Genomic DNA, 19,959 nt, shown 5'->3' on the forward strand with positions numbered 1-19,959 from the left:
TTAAATGTGTCCGAGTCCAATATGTGTGGGGTGACTTGAGAAACGGGTTAAGAATGTGATGGGGGGGTCTGAGGATTTTGGATATACATTGGTTCTCATAAGCTTATGAACCCATGTTAAAGTTAACTAAAAAGTGCCATAAAAAATCATATTTTTAAAAATCCAACCTTTAAGGACACCTAATTTCTTTGTGAACGAATATATGTTCTTCCTTAAAATAGAGAGGGCGAATGTATACGCAACCCTATGTTAAATTCCCATCAAGGCAGGTAGATTATTAATTTTATAAGGCCAGCTCACATACCCTTTACCATATTTAGAGATTGGCATGGTTTTATTTCAGTTAGCCTAATAATTGGTCTGATTTGCATTTAGAGATGATTTTATGGAAAGTACCCCATGCCAATCTCTATGTAATGGTGAAGTGAATGTGACGATATGGGGCTATTTTAATTCCAAAGGCCAAGGGAACTTTATCAGGATGGATAGTATCCCGGATCCATGAAATAACTGGCCTTTAAAAATAATCTATGGAAATTTAACATAGGGGTGTGTATACTTATGCCCCCTGTATTTTAAGGAAGGACACAAAAATAGGTGTCCTTGAAGGTTGGATTTGTCCTAAGTTTCTAATGAAGGCTTTAAAATTAATTTCTAAAAAGATGATTTTTTTATTCCTCTTTTTAGTCAACTTTAGCATGGGTTCATAAGCTTATGAGCACCACTGTATCTTCAAAACAGTGTTATATGTTAATTAACCTGGGATCTTTCAAAGGTTGCTCTACCTGGAAGAGTTCTCTACTTTTTTTCTGCTTCACGGGACATGCACAAGACAAAAAATCCTCATCCTCTATTAGGACCAACAACTGAGAAAGTGACAAAATCAGAGTAGCCTAAACAAACACATGACCTTGTAAAATATGTAAGCATTTTTAGCAAAGCTTAAGCAGTCTCGTTTTCAAGTTTTAGTTTGTAAATAACGCCTGTTAACTGTTAATGTCAGTGCCCTTGACTTGTTGAGCAAGCACATCCTCACTCAACGGCAGATGCTTCCTAACAGGACCAAGCAATTTCCTTGACCTGCTGGTGTCAGCTGACAGGCTGTTGCCTCGTACATCAGGGCACTGGGACAAAGACTTTACCAGCAGACTTTACCAGCAGAAATTAAACATTTGCAAGCGTTCATGGTCCTTGAGCCATCTGATGACAGCAGCAGAGGTGTCAAAAGTATTCCCATACAATACTCAGGTAGAAGTATAGATACTAGGGTTTATAAAGTTTTCTGTAGAAGTATCAACTTGAGCTTTTTACTCAAGTAAAAGTCTAAAAGTACTGATTTCAAAACTAGTTAAAAGTAAAAGTAATGTGAGTGGAAAAAAATGCCATTAGGAACAGAAGCTCAGGCCGCACCACAAGGGCCAACATTGCACTACCCCCCCTTTCCCAAAAAAATCATTTTTCTAAAGGCTATAATGACTATAATGTTGTATTAATATGTTAATTATGAAGAATTTGGGATGCACCCGTTTCAGCCACATTTGTGCCCATTGAAATTGAAGCATTTTAGTACAATGCAAATACATTAAAGAACTATGACTAGTTGCCTAGAAGTGTTGTAATGGTGCAAAAGTCTAACTTCAGAGGCATGTTATCAGTAGCCTTTATTAGAATGGAAATGTACATCCAAGCTTAGCTGTGGGAACTTGTGAGAGCAATGGATTCCCCCTCCCAAGATGGCCGGATAGGGTTTTTACGGAAAGGGGATTAGGGCCACTGGTGAAAAAAGTATGTGAGTTCTCACTTTATTCTAAGAATTCTGACTTTTTTCTCGGGATTCTGAGAATAAAGTCAGAACTCACACACATTTTTCACCAGTGGCCCTAATCCTATTCTGTACAGTTTTTTTTATTTTTTTTGTGTTTTATTTTGTGTTTTTTATTTTTATTTTTTTAGACAATGACAAGCTGTAGTAAAAAAAAGTAAAAAGTAAAAAGTAAAAAGTAAAAAGTCTGCTGTCAAATAATTACTCATGTCAAGTATAGATACTCAACATTTCTACTTAAGTAAAGTAACAAAGTATTTGTACTTTGTTACTTGACACCTCTGGATAGAAGCCTGGTCCTGCAGTCGACCAAAGGATATGTTTGCAGAAAGCTCCCACTAATGTTTGAAGTAGGGCAGGTAATGATTCGGAACAATCCAAATAATTAACTTAAGCCAGAAACATGAGCTGTTTATTGCGTAATAATGTGCCAGTAATATATAAACCAATAAAAAAAACAGCTACATGTTATTTTTAAATATATAAAAAAAAGAAGAAAACAAATACATGAACATATCCAAATATGCCCTGAGGTTATTATAGGTACCTTGGCTGCAAACAGAGTTGTCTGCTCACATAAACATTTATTTCTTTAAACCTAACCGGCCTAGAATTACTTTCATGATTCTTTTTGGCCTAGAATTACTTTCATGATTCTTTTTGGCCTAGAATTACTTTCATGATTCTTTTTGGCCTGGAATTACTTTCATGATTCTTTTTGGCCTGGAATTACTTTCATGATTCTTTTTGGGTTGATAAAATCACATTCACTCTACCTTTAAGTGCACCATATGTTGTAGTAGTAGTGGTAGTTAGTAATATAAATAGAACTTGTCAATACCAGGGTGTGACCACCGTTAATATCCGTCATAAGGGTTGACAAAGCACTGAAGGTGACCTGAGCTAAACAGGTGTTAGTTAAGAGGAAATGGGCTTCACATGACAGGCAGGGTTAGCCATTGACTCTCATATTACATTTAAAATATTTACATTAAGTACACAGGGATGACAAACCTGCTGCAGACTTGGTCTAATATTATGAATGTAAATAAGGGCAGATTTCTACAGCTAAGATAATAAGGCTCATTTAAAAAAAAAAGTAAAAAATGGAAATACAGTTGCTGCTTTCCTAAAACAAGAAGGACAGCCACCAACAAATAGCCGACGCTAGCAATGCATCAATTTCACTTCCCTATCTGTCAGACACAAGATCTGACCATAATTGCACTTGTGTTTTCCATTATTAATATAAAAATAATAATATAATGAATCTAATTATTACAGCTGCAACCTTGGCAGTGGCAAGCGATCGTTAACGTGGTTGTCGGTTTCTAAATGTTTTAACTTTTACGAGCGTACCCCTCTCTCTCTCATTCTCTCTGCGCACCAAGCTCCACGGATCTTCTACAAACGGTGACGCCGTTATCAATCGAGTACTGATTGGTCAGTAGGCGGTGCTTTTACACCGGTTGATCTCTTTTTTTTTTTTAAGATTATTTTTTGGGCATTTTAGGCCTTTAATGGACAGGACAGTTGAGGATATGAAAGGGGAGAGAGAGGGGGAGTGACATGCAGCAAATGGCCGCAGGCCGGATTCGAACCCGGGCCGGCTGCGTTGAGGAGTAAACTTCTATATATGGGCACCCGCTCTACCAACTGAGCTATCTGGGTGCCCACACCGGTTGATCTCTAATCTCCAACATAACCTGCTCCCAACCAGGTTGGGTGTTCAGCGTTAGTTACCACGGCAATTCAACCTGGTAACAAGTGATCCACCGTCGTCTTACACAAAACCCCGGCTTACACCTGAAGTTACCTCATTAACGCCAAATCTCGCTACGTAGTACAGGACTCAGGTCTTAGTAATGACTCGGGCTCAGTTTAGGTTGTCTTGACAACAACACTGTCTGTGACTTTGCCATAACTTCACTGCTATGAATTTTGGTTCAGACATTCATCTCCCTCAAAAGGTAGAATGTATTAACTTTGATAATTAAAAGTTTAGATTTTTCTAATACCGCTGTGCCTAAGTACAGCCTAAGAGAGTTAAGTTGAGCATTCTTAAAATATCAGCCACTAAGCAGCATTTAATTTGGTGTAGTTCTTAGCATCAGCACCTGCATTACGGCAGTTGTTGTTGAGGGTGGGGAGTGTGGTGGCACTTTAGTGCAAAATAAAGCAATATTTCAGAAAAACAATCCCACAGATTTAACCAGGATGTTATGAAATATCCCAGTGGGTCACATTCAACCTGTTGAAGGCGTGTGTGTCCATCTGAGTGTAAGTTCATCCCATCCATCAGTTGTGCCCCTCTGAGCTCAGCAGCCCCACTCTCCTCAGTGCGTTGTCCACATTGGGAATCAGTTTTTCTTGGAAGTCCCACAGTCGTTTGTCCTCGTGGAGATCTTGTAACGTTAACGACCCCTGCAAAGCCACGCGGACATGTATGATCCGACAGACGTCCATTGGAACCTTGAACCGTTGTCCAGTATACTTGAGCACTTCATGCACTGACGTCGACTCCACAAACCTGTTATACACAGAGACATTAAGGAATTAAGTGCAATTCTTGGTCCCTATCTTTATTTGCCATGACAGTTATAACAAATTGGGGGCTTGTCCAAACAAGTATGTTGTGAATAGTCATTCATATGTGTTTGAAAGGGCCCAGTTGTCATAGTATTGGAATGTGCCCTATTGTTGTCATTTCTTTGTATGGTTTCCTTTTAGTGATGTTGAGGCGATTCTTTTTAATGCAATCAGTGCACATGTTATTGGGCTGGTGTAGATTTGTATTCTACCTTAAGGTAACTGTCCTTTAAACCTTGTTGTACAGTACAAAAGGATAACTTTTGAGTATATACAGTGTCTTACAAAAAGACCTGTGGCCAAATGTATTATTTATTCAACAAAAGCACTGAGTCTGGGTCCTGAATAAGTAACGTTCAGTCTGACAAAATCAGCCTACCTTGGCTGAAGTATCATCTTGTGGGGGTGATATATGTTTCTGTTGGGCTCCTCCCTGTAGATGTGCTCCAGAATATTAATGCCTGGCACCCCGTTCCACTGAGGCAGGTGAAACCTCCCACTTGGCTCAAAATGTTTCTTGGGGAAGATATGGTTCTCAATGAGGTACACTCCTGTCTACAGCATGGGAGTTGGAGAGACAATAGACATATTGATAAATATCAAATATGATCCTGAAATTTGGATATTGATGTAATATTTGCTTTTTTCAAATGCACGCCAGAAATGCCCTCACATTTGGATGCTGCTGTTGGAGCATGTCCATCAGAGACATCAGGTTGTTGTGTTGGTATGGCATTATGATCTCATCGATGTCGTTCAACAGGACGTAGCGTGAGCGGTCCATGGATCTGTAAATGCACTCATTAAGCGTGGTCAGCTGGCCAAAGTAGTGCACGTCCCCTCCGCTCTGCGAGAAGAGCCAGCCTCGAGATGGATTCAGGTGTTGGTCGATGGGCCAAGGAACCATCTCCACGAAGCCCTCCCGGCTGTAGCTCTGCAGCAGGCGGTCGAGGTCTGGGCCGCAGCTGGTGTTATAGATCACCACTCTGTCCACACCCAGCAACCTGGAGAGACAAGGGTTAAATGACTGGTTCACCCAGCTTACAAGAACAATAAAGTTGGTCTAACCAGCAGACGGACATCCCCAGAGCTAGTACAGCATGGCTAAAAAACAATAGCAGCATCTATTTTTCTCAAATAGTGCCTGTTGAAGGTTTTTTGAATGTACTTTTATAAAATAATAATAATATTTTTTATTAAAATAGATTTGGTTTCAGCGACTTTGGATTTAAGATTGCAATTTTTATTACATGAGTATTGCTTACTTCAAATTTGTTCTTATATTCTTATATTTTATTCTTATTATTTCATGTATATTGTATGTATGTATATTTTTTTCCTATGTGCAGCTGTAACACTGTAATTTCCCATTTTTTGGGATCAATAGGTATTTATCTATCTATCTATCTAACTAAGAAATTAGATAACAAAAAGCCTATAACAGACTAATTTGGTATTCACTATTTAAATTGGATGATGATGTGTATCAGTACTAAAGGATAGTTTTGTATATAAAGTAAAAGATGTTTTGTTTGTTATAACAATATGTAAAAAAAAACATTAGCAAATACACAAATCTATTTTTAACTTCAAACCATGAGAGTCTTTCATGCATTTTATCAACATTTGATCTAAACCTTTTATTTTTGAATATGTTAAGCCCCTCAAAAAGGCAATTAATTCGCAAGAAAAAAAAAGAAAGAAAGAAAGAAAAAAAGAACTCCTAAGGAGTTCCAACCACTAAACTGGTAGTTTTAGAAACATTGAGAATCAGTGTGTTACTCCTGATCCAGTCCACCACTGACTGTAGCTATACGGACTATTATAAGGACTCCATGAATTTGGTGGTTTTCTTTTTTCCAAATTGACAGAGAAATTCATTTTTATAAGTCTTTTATTTCATATTTCTCTGTAGTAATGTTTTAAAATATTATAACTTTCATTTATAATATTTTCATGATTATTCTATATTCATATCTTGCTTGTCATATGAACTTTCATGCTTATTATATTTTATAATTAATCTTAAGCTTATTATTAATCTTATATGCACATTTAACAATACTGTGATTCTTTCAAACTGTGTCTGTGTTTCTTTAGTCAGTGCTGCCTAACCAAGAGGCCATGAATGTCTCACTGTTGTAAGTCACGGAGATAACCAGTGTCTTAGATTCGAGGTCAGTCAGAGTAGACAGAGTGCAGGCCTGCACTTCGCCCTGATTCTTTTAGGTAGCCATAAACCAAATAACAGATGTCCTGTAATCTCTGTGTCTCTAACTTTCAATAAAGGAAGAGAACTGCAGAGAATTCCCTGAAGTCCCACTAGAGCTGCGCTGGAGGATAGGTGGCTTTTAGTGTGTTCTTCCCTCTTGCAATTGTCTATCAAACTGCTCATTACCGTCTGCGTCTCGTTTTTCATGCTTGACCGTGTTTATTTAGTAAGTTAAAATGTTACGAACCTGACACAAATCTTTGTCAAGGCCAAATACTCAGAGGTTAAATCTTCGGCTATGACTCTCCAGCTTTTCATTTTTGTTTCTCAGTTCTTTGTTTTCTTTCTGGAGATCCTTACACACGCGCCCAGGCTTCATTCAGTCTGTCGTGCATGCCGGACGACACATCTACAAGTTTATCTTTACAATCCTTCAGTCTGAGTTGTAGTTCATCAAACTGAGGTTGTAATTTCTTCATTGCCTTGTTTAGTTATTTATTAATCCACGGATCAAGGCAGCTAATTCAGCTTTATTCTTCGTCTCTCTCAGACTGATGCTCTCCCAGCTGGAACTGGTGAGGCAACCTGTGGGGCTTTTTTCCTCGTTTTCCTTTTTCCTAGTTCTTAGTCATGAGGAAACTTTGGAACTTTTGGAACCAGAGAAGCCAAAGAGGTTACAGTTAAAACTGTAAAAACAAATTTGGCCAAATGATTGTAGAGGATATCTTCATTGATCCCAACTTGATTACACATAGGATATATTCTGTAAGTGTTGGGTAATGTAAGTTAGGTATTACCTAATGTGAAAACTGTAATCTGTATTTTTTACACTACAGTAGCATTTTACTTTCACCACTTTTAACGGAGATTTGTAACATGTATCTTGCACTTATTGTAATGTAATGTAATGGTTTTGAGTAATTTCTAATAAAACAAATTCCAAATTCTTCAACTTCAGTTTCTTAAATTTTGTAGTTTCATCACTCCTCTATGACAGTAAGCTTAATATATTTCAGTTATGGACAAACCAAAATACTTGAGGATGTGATTATGGACTTAGGAAACCACTGAACAACATTTTTACATTTTATAGACCAAACCACTAATCAAGAAAATAATCAACAATTAAAATAATTGTTAGTTGCACCCCTAAAAAAGACTAAACTGAAAAGATAGCATTATGTTGAGTTTTGTTGATTAAAAAAATATTTGATGGTCTCATAACATAAATGGTTGTGTGAAGAGAGATGTTTACAATCGAAATGAATGCACAATGGCAGGTTTTGAATGAAAGGATGGCTGTGTTACAAGTGTGAAGTTTAGAGTTTTGTACTAAGAGTTGTGAATTGTACCACAAAGTTGCGATAATAGTACCAAAGCGATTAAAAAAACCTTTAGCTCTAATTTAACTTCTAGAAAATTAGACCGTCCTACTCAGCAGCATTAGTAACAGAAACAAATGTACAATGTAATACAATTCAGTGGCACTGCAACAGTACCTTTGTAAAGGTCACAGCATGAAAATATGTTATACAGTGTCAGAGAAAAGGTGACTGAGCTCATTTTGGACATTGTGGTGTGCGGTGTTGTTGCTGTGCTGACCTGTACATCTCCAGGGTCTGTGCAAACTGAAGCACATTGTTGTAGTCTCCAAACAGGTTGGAGATGCAGACAGTGAAGTTAAACTGCAACGGTTTCTCCTTCTTCTCATTGGTCTTCTGGTTTCTAATAGGAAGCCAAGTATGGTTAAATACTGTCACGTTGTCTGGCTGAGTCAGGAGACTGACATGGGTCGCAATGCAGTTTTGAGGAATGTGACACATTATATCTGTGGTGATAAAGGGGAAACCAAAGTTGTCTGTGTGCTGTACAATTGTTGTTGGACTTGTTTTACTTGATAACCGGCCTGCACAGCAGAAAAGACAGTAAAGGTGTTGGATGGAGTCTCTCTTAAATATGCCAATTATGCGTATATCGAAGCCTTTCTGTCGCTGGTCCATGTAGGCTGACACCAGTAAGTGCTTGGTGTTGTTGAGGGGGGTGATGGTCTGCTCAGAGATCCGCAAAGGGCACGTTTTCGGAGGTCCATCCAGGTTTGGGTTGGCCATGTATGTCCCGGGTGTCCTCATAGTGGTACAGAGGATAAAGAGGAGGGTAGCAACAAAGAGAAGGAGGAACTTCCATTTGAATTGTTTAGCCTTGTCCATCTTGCCAAAGACAATATAGATTCCCAACCTGTGGCAAGATAAGGAAGCACTGATTATCTGTCATAGACCTGGTAACTTATCAGTTTTACCACGTTTAGAGTCACTTGTACAACGTAATGCAATCTAATTAACAGCACTTTAATAAATCCCTTTCCCTGTAAATCTTATAATGTTCATCATTTTTAATCTGCATTTATGTGTTCTGTAATATTTCTGTTTTTATGTTCTTTTCCTTTTTAAAAAAAAGAAGGGATGACGTGTTTTCCACAGCAATGCTAACAACATGCTGAAGTGCTGATGCTGAGCTGGTATAATGTCTGTTATGTGCACCATCTTAGTTTATGCTAACATTTGCTCATAAGAGTTGAACACAGTAAAGCTGGGCAAAATATTGATATTATCAAGATATCGTGATATGAGACTAGATACCGTCTTAGATTTTGGATATTGCCGTATTGTAATATGGCATAAGTGGTGTCTTTTCCTCATTATAAAGGCTGCATTACGATAACATTATGTAATTTTCTGAACTTACCAGACTGTTGTAACTGTTCCATGATTTGCCTTTACCCACTTAGTCATTATACCGTCATTACTGATGATTATTTATCAAAAATTTCATTGTGTATATATGTTGTGAAAGCACCAATAGTCAACACAACAAAATTCTTGCGGTATCGATATTGAGGTCTTTGGTCCAAAACATTGGGATATTTGATTTACTCCATATCGCCCGGCCCTAACACAAAGTACAGCTGAAGTATTGGAGGAATTAAAGAGTTGACCCGTTGATGGCGCTAGATAAAGAGTGGGGGGATCACCATAATAACTGCAGTTTAACCTGAGGCGAACATGTGCTGTATGTCTGCACCAAATTTTAAGGCAATCAGTCAATTGGTTGTTGATACATTTCACTAAGGATTAAAAATAGTGTTGATATATTTCATTCTAGACCTAGAGCCCTGCCGCTGCTGTGGATAAAGACATCTGTGGCGAGGTCTGATACTAAGCTGCTGTAATGGATTACTAATAACAAGTACATTTTATCTTGCTGTGGTCACATCTTTACTCTTGGGGGAGTAGAATAATCAGAAAAAGACGTTTTTGTTTAGCAATGGGTTAGGTGACTATCTATTATCAGCTAAGTAGGTCAACAAGATATGTCATGTTATGAATGCATGTACTAAATGCAATAACTGTCCCAACAAAGCAGTGATGAGATTCTGTTTGGAATGAATCTACAAACTCTGATTGGACAGATAGTCTAGCTAATTGTCTAGATTTCCCCTGCAGAGATCTGACGAGGAGTAAACCATAGTCCTCAGAAATCCAACGGAGTTAAAAATGAAAACAAAAAGAAAGCTGAAAAGTTATCCAAAACAAATATCCGAAAAGAGTGACATCCAGCGGAATTTCCGGCAGGAAGAGAGCAATCCCGGAAGTGTAACATCGTGGATATAAGCTAAGTTTCCAACCACTTGTCAATCAAATTCTCTGAAGTAAAGCTGGTGAAAGTGTGTCTCCATCCAACGGCTCTAAAGCGAATAAAAACCTGTGCTTAATGACGTCAGATGCTGTTATGCAATCAAATTGGTATATCTACACATCGCTTTGATGATTCAGATGCAACTTGGCTTTATTTACCCTCCGGCAGCGCTGCGAGACAAGTCTTTTTTAAGACATGTGCCTTCCATTTACTCCATAAGGCTTTTTTTTTATATCACTTCATTCATAAAAACGTGTGGATGGAAACATAGCTACAGGCTTACTCAAATGTCATGTATCTTATTAGAGCTCTTTATATATCAGCCTTTTGTTCACCTGTAACTGTGCTGGTGTAACAGTGGTTTACTGGTAATGTGGTAATGTGATTTGATTGTTTTGTCAACCTCCCATATCTTTGACAATCGCCGTTAAGTCTGAGCGACAACCACTGCTTAACACATCTTGTTTTGCACGTGCTGCTTCCCTTGACTGCTTTTCAACAGACGTTTTCCCGTACATGCATCTATTCAAAGCGTAATGATTGCACGTACGTCAAAATCAGCTTGATTAGGAAGCTTTCCTGCTCGTGATGAAATTAGCCCAGAGACCTGGAGCCACAAGTAAACAGTAAAATCAGCTTCAAACAGAACTTTCTCTCTCTCTCTGTCTCTTTCTCTCTCTCTTTCCCCTTTGGCTTCTTGATGGCAGCACAATAATGTGACAAAGCACAAAAGCAGTTCATTCACATTCCTCAAACATGACTTTGAGACGGCGCATTAACAAAAACTTTCTGTACCACTGTCTTCAAATTTAGTACAAGTATGTCCAAGAGTAAAACAGTCAGAATAAATATGTAAAGCCTTTTCCCAACTACTTGAACACTGGCACACTGCTCCACTAAAGACAATACATTTTTTCTTAACAATATAACTGCAAAAGAGAGCTTTCTTTTCTCTAAAAAACAAACCTGCCATGTTTTCATGCGAAAGGAGCAACCACTCCTTAGGGCGTATAAACCCTAAGCACACTGATTGATCTTTGACTGAAAAATCAATGTGTGCTTGAGTGTAAGAATACTCTTTATATGCAGGGACAAAGCCTAGATAACACAAAGAGAATACATGGGGGAGCTTACCAAAGCAAGTAATACTATTATAGTATAAAACATCTATAATTAGGTCATGTATGGAGATTAGAATTGCAGATTATTGGTAATTAATTGCTGCAGTTTTCTGCCAGTATTTAATATAGACTGTGATAGCAGGCTTAGTAGTATTGCGATAATATAGGGTACACGCATTTTAGAATGATACAAGTATAACCGTATAAGCATAGGTGGAAAGTGACAAAGGTCATTTTTACTCAAGTACAGCACTTAAGCAGAATTTTGAGTTACGTTTGTATACTATTTGATACTTCTACTCCACGGCATTTCAGAGAGAAGTATTGTACTCTACACTTTACTCCATTTACTAAGAGCTATGGTAATGAGTCACTTTTCAAAATAGTTGTACGTATTTTTACATACATATTTTGAACACAAAACATATGATCAGTCTATAAAATAGGATCAATTGTTACAGATGAAACCACCAAAGTATATGAAATAGTTAAAATTAGCTCCACCTTAACCAGCAATATCATACAAATATCGCCTGCACATTAACACATCAATAATAAAGATACCATATGATGAAGTACACTATTACTTTTGATATTTGTGTGAATAATGTTGCTTATACTTCTGTACTTTTTACTTACTAAACTAATGGAGTATCTTTATAGGCTACTGTGGATTATTGCTTACTTTTAGTTGTAGGCTAAGGACTGTAAATGATTTCAATAGCCTACTCTTCCACCCCTGGCAGTAAGGTTACTGTAATCTGATACACCATTGTTTGCATTTGCAGGAAATGAAATTTGAAAGGGAGAAAGTAACCAATTATTTTGGAAAATGAATAACAAAATCAAATATAGCGTTGATAAAGACAAGAGGAAGATATTTCCAGTCAGCTAGACCCACACGTCCCCAGCAAAGAAATAACTCTAGTATTCGACTTATAAGCTAATTCGTATTAGTTTGAATGTTAATATGAAGACAATATTGCACATAGGCTACAGTAACTCACTCTCAAAGCAGTGCGGTCCTCTTGTTGTATGACGGCTAGCGGCGGAAGACAGCTGGATAAGACCGGGGAAACGGGATGTGTGAGCCGGTGGTGCCACTTTACCCTCTCGTGTCTTCTCTACGCCGCGCCCTACGACAGTTGTCTTGCCAATGTACTTATCCCCGCCAGGATCTGTATCCCCCGGCCGCGGGAGCGCGCATGCACACAGAGCGGAGATTCTGCTGCCTTTCGAATTGTTTAACTGCTGCACTTTGAATTTACCTCTTAAATGGAACAAATAGCGACGTGGAAGACTCGGCGGGGTTTTCCATAGTAACATGGGTCTCAGTTAACTACATAAATACGTGTATTTGTCTGTTACATTAAGGCGACGTGTGAATTGTTTGTAGCGTCGTTTACTATTATGGACGTAACCTCCCTGTCCTCTAACGTGATTTCTGTTTTAATTTAATTTAGTTTAATATGGCTTTTCAATTAAACACCAAAATGAAGTTGACGTGCCATGGACAAGCTTTGCTAACACTCTGTCATGATTGACAGGCCGAGAACTGTCAATCACATCATAGCCACGCCCTAAAACACACCCGGCTTTATCGCCAATTTTAAAATCAACGAGACCGTAATTTAAAGAATGAACATCATTCTGTATTGCAGAATAATTAGAACTAGCGATCGAGACCACAAACTCATTGTGAAGATGTTTACTGAGGTAATAAATCAAGTGAGAAGTGGCTCATTTCTCCATAGACTTCTATTGAAACCAACCTCTTTTGCAACCACGCGTGTCGCCCTCTGCAGGAATTCAGATAGAATGCAGGTTTAAGTTACTTCCGCAGTGGTTGCACTTTTCCGAACCGGATGCTCTGTCCATCAATATATATACGGTCTATGATTGGCACGAGACCTGTCTCCCGGTAAGCCCCCTACAAAATACCACTTCCGAGAAGACGCTTGCATTCTTTCAGCCAATCATGGTGTTTACATTCTTTCAGCCAATCAGGGCCAGCTGTGACCAAGCTTTTGTCCTGTAGACAGGGAAAGAGTGTTGTCGCTGATATCCTTTGATTTTGAAGTAAGTATTTAACAAATAACTTACTTAGTTACTAGTTATTATTTTTTGTTTGAATACCATTGTAAAGGCTTGCTGTACACTCCTGAAATTTTACATTTGTGAAACTGACAGTTCATAATCTATAATTTGTTAGAAAGGATAATATGCTAACTAAGCTAACTAGCTAAACTAGTTATTGTACAAGAAGGTCGGTATAATAATGATAAAAACATGCATAGCGTTGGTAGGATTCAGTTAATTTATCCGCTAGTGAACAATATTAAAAGAAATATACTTACATCAACAATCACATTATCCAGCACTTTCCCTGCATTTTGAGCCAATGGTGACTTCTCCAATATTGTTTTTATTTTATCTTTTTGTATTGGCTCATAAAGCTGTAACGCCTCACAAGAGGAGCATTTTTTTTCTGTGCCACAGCCATCATGGCCTGGCATGAAATGCAGCGTTAGTGGCTAGATCTGGGCATCTTCATGTAGACAAACATGAAGGAAGTCGGAGAAAGTTCAGATATGAGAGGGAAACGTTACTAACAGATTCACTAACAAACAGGAAATCCAATCAGGAGCATTTAAAAAAGGATACGTGCTAAACAAATTCGTACACAATGGGACATGCACAATGAAGTCGTATGCCTCTGGAGGTTTCGAGTAATTTGAAAAATGTATGTCCAAGTCTTCTTGGAGTTCCCCATCCTTGAGACATTGCACTTAGGAGTATTGGACATACGTGGTCCCGAAGACTTTGTACTTGATCTACTTAATAATAATAATAATAATACATTTTATTTAAAGACGCCTTTCTTGGCACTCAAGGACGCCGCACAGGGAATTCATAAATTAAGAACAGCAAAACAAATATTATACAACAGCAAAACAAATACTATACAACAGCAAAACAAATACTATACAACAGCAAAACAAATACTGTACAGCAAAACAAAACCAATAATATACAACAGCAAAACAAATACTATACAGCAAAACCAAAACCAAAACTATACAACAGCAAAACAAATACTATACAACAGAAAAACAAATACTATACAGCAAAACAAAACCAATAATATACAACAGCAAAACAAATACTATACAGCAAAACCAAAACCAAAACTATACAACAGCAAAACAAATACTATACAGCAAAACCAAAACCAAATCTAATCAGATCTAATAAGTCTAATAAATCAGATCTAATAAGTCATGTATTCGTTTGAGGCCACAGCTTGCAAACATTGTGTTAACATTGTGCACACATTACATGGCATTGCATTATGTCAGCCTATAGCATTTTCCAATTTGTTTTTAAAAAGTATTTGTAAGGGAGGAGAAACCACCAGGTTCCAGACTATTTGTGTTCATGGTTTGGGAAAAGACCTTAATTAGGCAAACTGAAGGCAGAAATTCCTACAAACCTCATAGAAACTTGTGGTAACGAAGATAATAATAATTTTTTCTTTTCCTTTGTATTTTCTATTTATATTCATCATATATTTTAGTATAAAATATTTTTGATTTACGTGTGCTGATATTTCATTTTGACATTAAAAAATGAAAATGGTTTAGAAGATATTAACGCTAAAGCTGCTGCTGAAACACTCACACGCGTACGCGCACACACACACACACACACACACACACACACACACACACACACACACACACATACACACACACACACAACATAGCCATATGACCCTATTAATCAAGTACTAATACTAAATGTCCCACAAAGCAATACTCTATTAAAGGTGCATTACAATAGGTCACATCCAGTAGGAATGATATGTAATAACATTACTTCACTTGAATCAGTTAAAATATACTTAGAGAGGCTTTTGGGGGTGGCAGTAGCTCAGTCCATAGGGAGTTGGGTTGGGAACCGGAGGGTCACTGGTTCAATCCCCGTATGGACCCAAAAAGTTGGGAGCGTGGATTGGTGGCTGGAGAGATGCCAGTTCACCTCCTGGGCACTGCCAGGTGCCCTTGAGCAAGGCACCGTACCCCCCCCGACCGCTCAGGGCGCTGGTTCAGCTGGCAGCCCACTCACTCTGACATCTCTCCATGTATAGTGCATGTATAGGTCCTGAGCATGTGTGTGTATTTCAGGCCTGTGTGTGAGTACTAACAAAAGTGTGTACACAGAGTGTAGTGCAGTAATTTCCCCATTGGGGACTAATAAACAAATTATCTTATCTTATCTTATCTTTCTTGTGCATTAGCTGTGATTGCACAGTAATAACCGGTGGCCACTCAAATGAGCATTTTAACATTTTGGTTAATCTCAGAATCAGTGTCTGATTCCGTGACTGTTCCTCCGACAGGAATGATACATTTCTTTAGAATTAAGCGTGTCTGTGGTGACCTCTAACTCACCCATTAAGAGCGTGAAGGCTGAGTCCTTTGCAGCGGCCCGGGTTCAAATCTGACCTGTGGCCCTTTGCTGCGTGTCATCCCCCATCTCTCTCCCACCTTTCCCGTCTATCCACTGTCACCATCAGTTGAAGGGGAATAAACCCCCCAAAAATAATCTTAAAAATAATAGGAAGAAAAAAAGATGTGCAGGACCTCCTCTCAAAGCCAAGGGCTTAATTTTTACTCAAAATCCTTTTTTTTTCATTCCTCTCACTTTAACAGTTTCTATTTGATTTGATACACTAAAAGTTTCCTCAACTGTGGCTTCTTATCCTCCAACTGCCCACATACGGATGACAAACAAGGAACCACAAATGTTTGCACAAAACGTTGATGCCAATCCATCTTGTTGAGATATTTCCCAAAAGAAAACGTCAGGGGCCTACCAACTTCATTGGAATAAATGGCAATAAAGTGTAGAACAAGATACATTTTAGACCTGTAATGGCATATTACAGTTTACTGTGCAAAACTAACCACAGTCTGCTCAACCACAAAACTCAGTTCAAACAACACAACTCTTCACATATCACTTCTTAAAACTGGCTCAGTGCAGGCAAACACTTTGAATAAGCCTCACTTAGATAACACACACACACACACCATGATTCACAACACACAGTGTAAAAACAATAGCGTCAAATTAATCAATACACAACTTAGAAACTTTTCCTTTTTTTATTGACTTCACGCTGACCAATATTATCTATAAGATTCTAGAAGAATCTCACATACAGTAAGTTTTTAAGACTTAGAAATAAAAATTAATTGATCTTACTGTAAATAGTCACTATATATAATACACACACTGGAGCCTAATGCAGAGAAAGTTTCTGTGGATGTGGTACGAAAATTGCAAGTATAAAAAAAGTGAGAAAAAAAGAAAGCACAGAAAGGTAGTAAAACTATGACATGCTTAAACATTCAGTAGTAACAGTTTAATCCTTGAGGCTGTATACCCACACACACAGACCAACAGATCTTTGCTTGTATTGTCTCACCGCAGGTTGACGACCATATCCGAATCCTTTTCCAAGTGTTGGATCCTTGATCTTGCCATCTGGTCTGACGCAGCGAAGTGATCAGTTTGATCAACCTCATCCCTGTTTGAGCTCAAGTTACTCAGCAACACGGTATCACACTGACCATTGAGAAAACATTTTCAGTTCTCCCCTTGGGGCAAAAATACAAAAGGCAACCTGATCGGCACCACCCTTAACACGCAAGTGAACCTGAGGCATTGTTGAAACAGAGATTACAGACATGTTTGTGTTGAGAGGCCTTCTATACAAAGTGTTGAAAGAAAAGTTCCTTGTGTAGTAAAACGCTGCCCATAACACTTCCAAAGCTTTATGTTCATGATTTCACATATAGGCCGTTTGTTATGGCATGTGTATCATATGATCACTGTTTCTTTTCAAGGGGATTTAAAACTTGTTTTGCTTTTTTTTTTTTTTACAACTCTGCAAGTACAATATAGACCCAGTTTATGTTTATGATGATGGTGCACATTGCAAATTAGAATGGTCAAAACAGTTTGACAGAGTACACAGCAGTAACAGTGTGTCAGTGTCTGGCAAAGTTAAACAGAATTATCACGCTATATTCTCTTTCCCTAGCAAGAGGTTGTCTGTTTGGAACATGCCTTAATCCTTAATGGAACATGCCTAATCTTAACAAAACAGTTCATCTTAAGACTAAGACAAGGTGGAGCTGTTTTCTATGTCTTTTCTGCATCTGTCCCCGATGCCTCTTATCTCTAGCAGTCATTTATCTTAGCTCCCAAAGACAACCTGGTGTCATTTGGTCACGTACAGATAGAAGATGCCCTGACTCTGCGCCCTTATCGATAAACAGAGCTCTGGACATCTGTATCTTTCAGACTGCAGGGATCCGGCCTTCAGCTGGCAATTTAGGAACAGACAGCTGCCGACTCTTCAGGGAGGACATAAACAAAATGTATAAGATAAAGTCATTTAACTGAAAAGCATAGTAATGAATAATATAAATAATAATATGATTATATGTACTACAGAAGGAGATATGAAATTGTGCTTAAATGTAATTTTCACATTACATTTCCCCCTTTTGATAACGAACTAATCACTCAAAAATGAAAATGACTTCAAAGGAAATGTTTTTGCGAGGTATTTATACTTCTTAGTCAAAGCAAATAACACATCTAGATCAAAAGAAAAGATAATAAGAGTTAAATGAATTACTCAAGATTATAGTTTTCTTACAACCTTTATTTGAGCCCAAATACCGCGACCTCCGACTGTTAACGCGTTCAATGCAGAGTGCATGCGTCAGATTCTTCACAAGGCTGTGGTGAAACTGTCCTTTACTGTCACATTCAGAGAACATGGTACTGTTCGGAGTGCGCACTGGAAGATTACCAAAATATGCACACGGGTCGGGGATTGAGCCCCCTCCTCCCGTCACTACATCTGAAAGTGCAGTCAGTGCACAAATAGAATACTAATGCATTACAATTTACACTCTGTTGTTATTACACACAGGCCTGAATTTCACACACCTATACATGCACTAAAATGAGAGATGTCAGAGTGAGGGGACTACCCATGAAAAGGCGCCCCGAGCAGTTGGGGGTTCTGGGCCTTGCTCTCTCCACTTCCTCTCTCCACACTTTGGTCCGTAGGATTTGAACCTGAGACCCTCTAGTTTCCAACTGGACTCGCCACTGCCTGAGCTACTGCCACCCCACAGTCATTTAGGTCTAGCGAGTGCGGTTTTACGGGGGCAGCCTGATTCTCTCAGTGGTAGTACTGGTAGTTGTGGTAGTGATAGGTAGAGATGTTCCAATACCAGTATCAGTATCACCTCCGATACTGCTTGAAACGCTGGTATCATTATCGGAAAGTACTAGAGTTCATGCACCGATCCGATACCACGTAAAAAAAAAGACATAAACTCTACATTAAAGTAGTTCATTTATGTTCCTTTTTTGTTATAACTGTGTCAAACTAAATTATAAAAGAAGGTTCGGTGGCATTCATTGTTTGTGTTTGTTCATGTTTCAAAAAGAGTTTAACCTGAGCCAGACCGACAACAAAGATTGAAATCATATCACATCCATACAGGGATAGTTGTTTACAGTTGATAAAACGTAATAATAATAATAATAATAATAATAATAATAATAATAAAATAAATAATAATAAGCCCAGGTATCGGTATCGGGATGCAAAAAAATGGTATTGACCATCTCTAGTTATAGGTATTTTCTGTATTCTGTAGAGGCATAATAGTTGCAACTAGGACTAATCTGTTTTTAAAGCGTACATTATTTTTTTGCCAGCAGATGTCACCACAGAGCAAGCGTTACCCATCATTCATTGTTGCAGCATTGTATTTGTTGTAGGCCTACTCTGATCATGCCAGATGGCACTTTGTCACAGACAAACAGTATGTGATCAACATGAAATAGGGCCTAACTTGCCTTGGTCTTTATGGCATCTGTTAGCCTGTTGAAAGCTCTTATTCTCAAACACTAAAACAAACTCCAAATGGGTCAGTATAAAACAGAAAACAGGAGAGAAGCCCTTAAATGCAAAATAAAGTGAGATCATTCAAGGAGCAGTGTGTAGGATTTAGGGGGATCTATTGTTCATAATATGTGTTTCATTTTTACCTTAAAGTAAGACTTCTTGTGTAAGAACGAGGCTTCCATATATATACGTTAGATTGACAGACAGATAGACATTTATTTATCCTTTCGGAAATGAATCTTGCGCCATACAGCTCATCAGATAGCAGGGGCGGAGTGGGGCACTAAAATCAACTGAAAAGATTCTGATGGCACCGGCCCACCATTAGCCCAACCCCCCATTCATCAACAACACAAACAAAGTCTATTTTTTAACCCAAATCATGCTATGTTTCTTTGTGTGGAATTCTTCCATCTGGTTTAACGCCAGCCAAGTCTACGCATTTGGCAAGGACTAACAGAAAATGACACCTGACCGCTAGATGGCACTAGACAAATTCACATTAATGACAATAAAG

The 19,959-nt window shown here is 38.3% G+C and overlaps 1 protein-coding gene across 2 annotated transcripts; it reads right to left on the minus strand.

The window, feature by feature from the left end:
• Positions 1 to 3,739: 3,739 nt before the first annotated feature.
• Positions 3,740 to 12,575, minus strand: LOC117936174. 2 transcript variants are annotated; one of them, XM_034859012.1, is made up of 5 exons: positions 12,445 to 12,575; positions 8,226 to 8,858; positions 5,085 to 5,415; positions 4,791 to 4,966; positions 3,740 to 4,352 (listed from the first exon to the last, which is right to left on the minus strand). In XM_034859012.1, the coding sequence occupies exons 2-5, from the start codon at positions 8,828 to 8,830 to the stop codon at positions 4,121 to 4,123; spliced, it is 1,344 nt and encodes a 447-aa protein (XP_034714903.1). In that variant the 5' UTR covers positions 8,831 to 8,858; positions 12,445 to 12,575; the 3' UTR covers positions 3,740 to 4,120. The 2 variants fall into 2 exon arrangements, with proteins under 2 accessions (XP_034714903.1, XP_034714904.1); XM_034859013.1 differs by having other exon boundaries at positions 12,441 to 12,535.
• Positions 12,576 to 19,959: the final 7,384 nt, after the last annotated feature.

The sequence above is a fragment of the Etheostoma cragini genome, chromosome 20 (assembly GCF_013103735.1).
Source record: "Etheostoma cragini isolate CJK2018 chromosome 20, CSU_Ecrag_1.0, whole genome shotgun sequence".
Classification (NCBI taxonomy): Eukaryota; Metazoa; Chordata; class Actinopteri; order Perciformes; family Percidae; genus Etheostoma; species Etheostoma cragini.

Excerpts from the sequence above, each read along its gene's own strand:
- LOC117936174 (XM_034859012.1), bottom strand. The coding sequence starts at position 8,830 with ATGGACAAGGCTAAACAATTCAAATGGAAGTTCCTCCTTCTCTTTGTT. Across the intron at positions 5,416-8,225 it reads CAGACCCTGGAGATGTACAG|GTTGCTGGGTGTGGACAGAG; the intron begins GTCAGCACAGCA and ends TTGTCTCTCCAG. Across the intron at positions 4,967-5,084 it reads TCCAACAGCAGCATCCAAAT|ACAGGAGTGTACCTCATTGA; the intron begins GTGAGGGCATTT and ends CCCATGCTGTAG.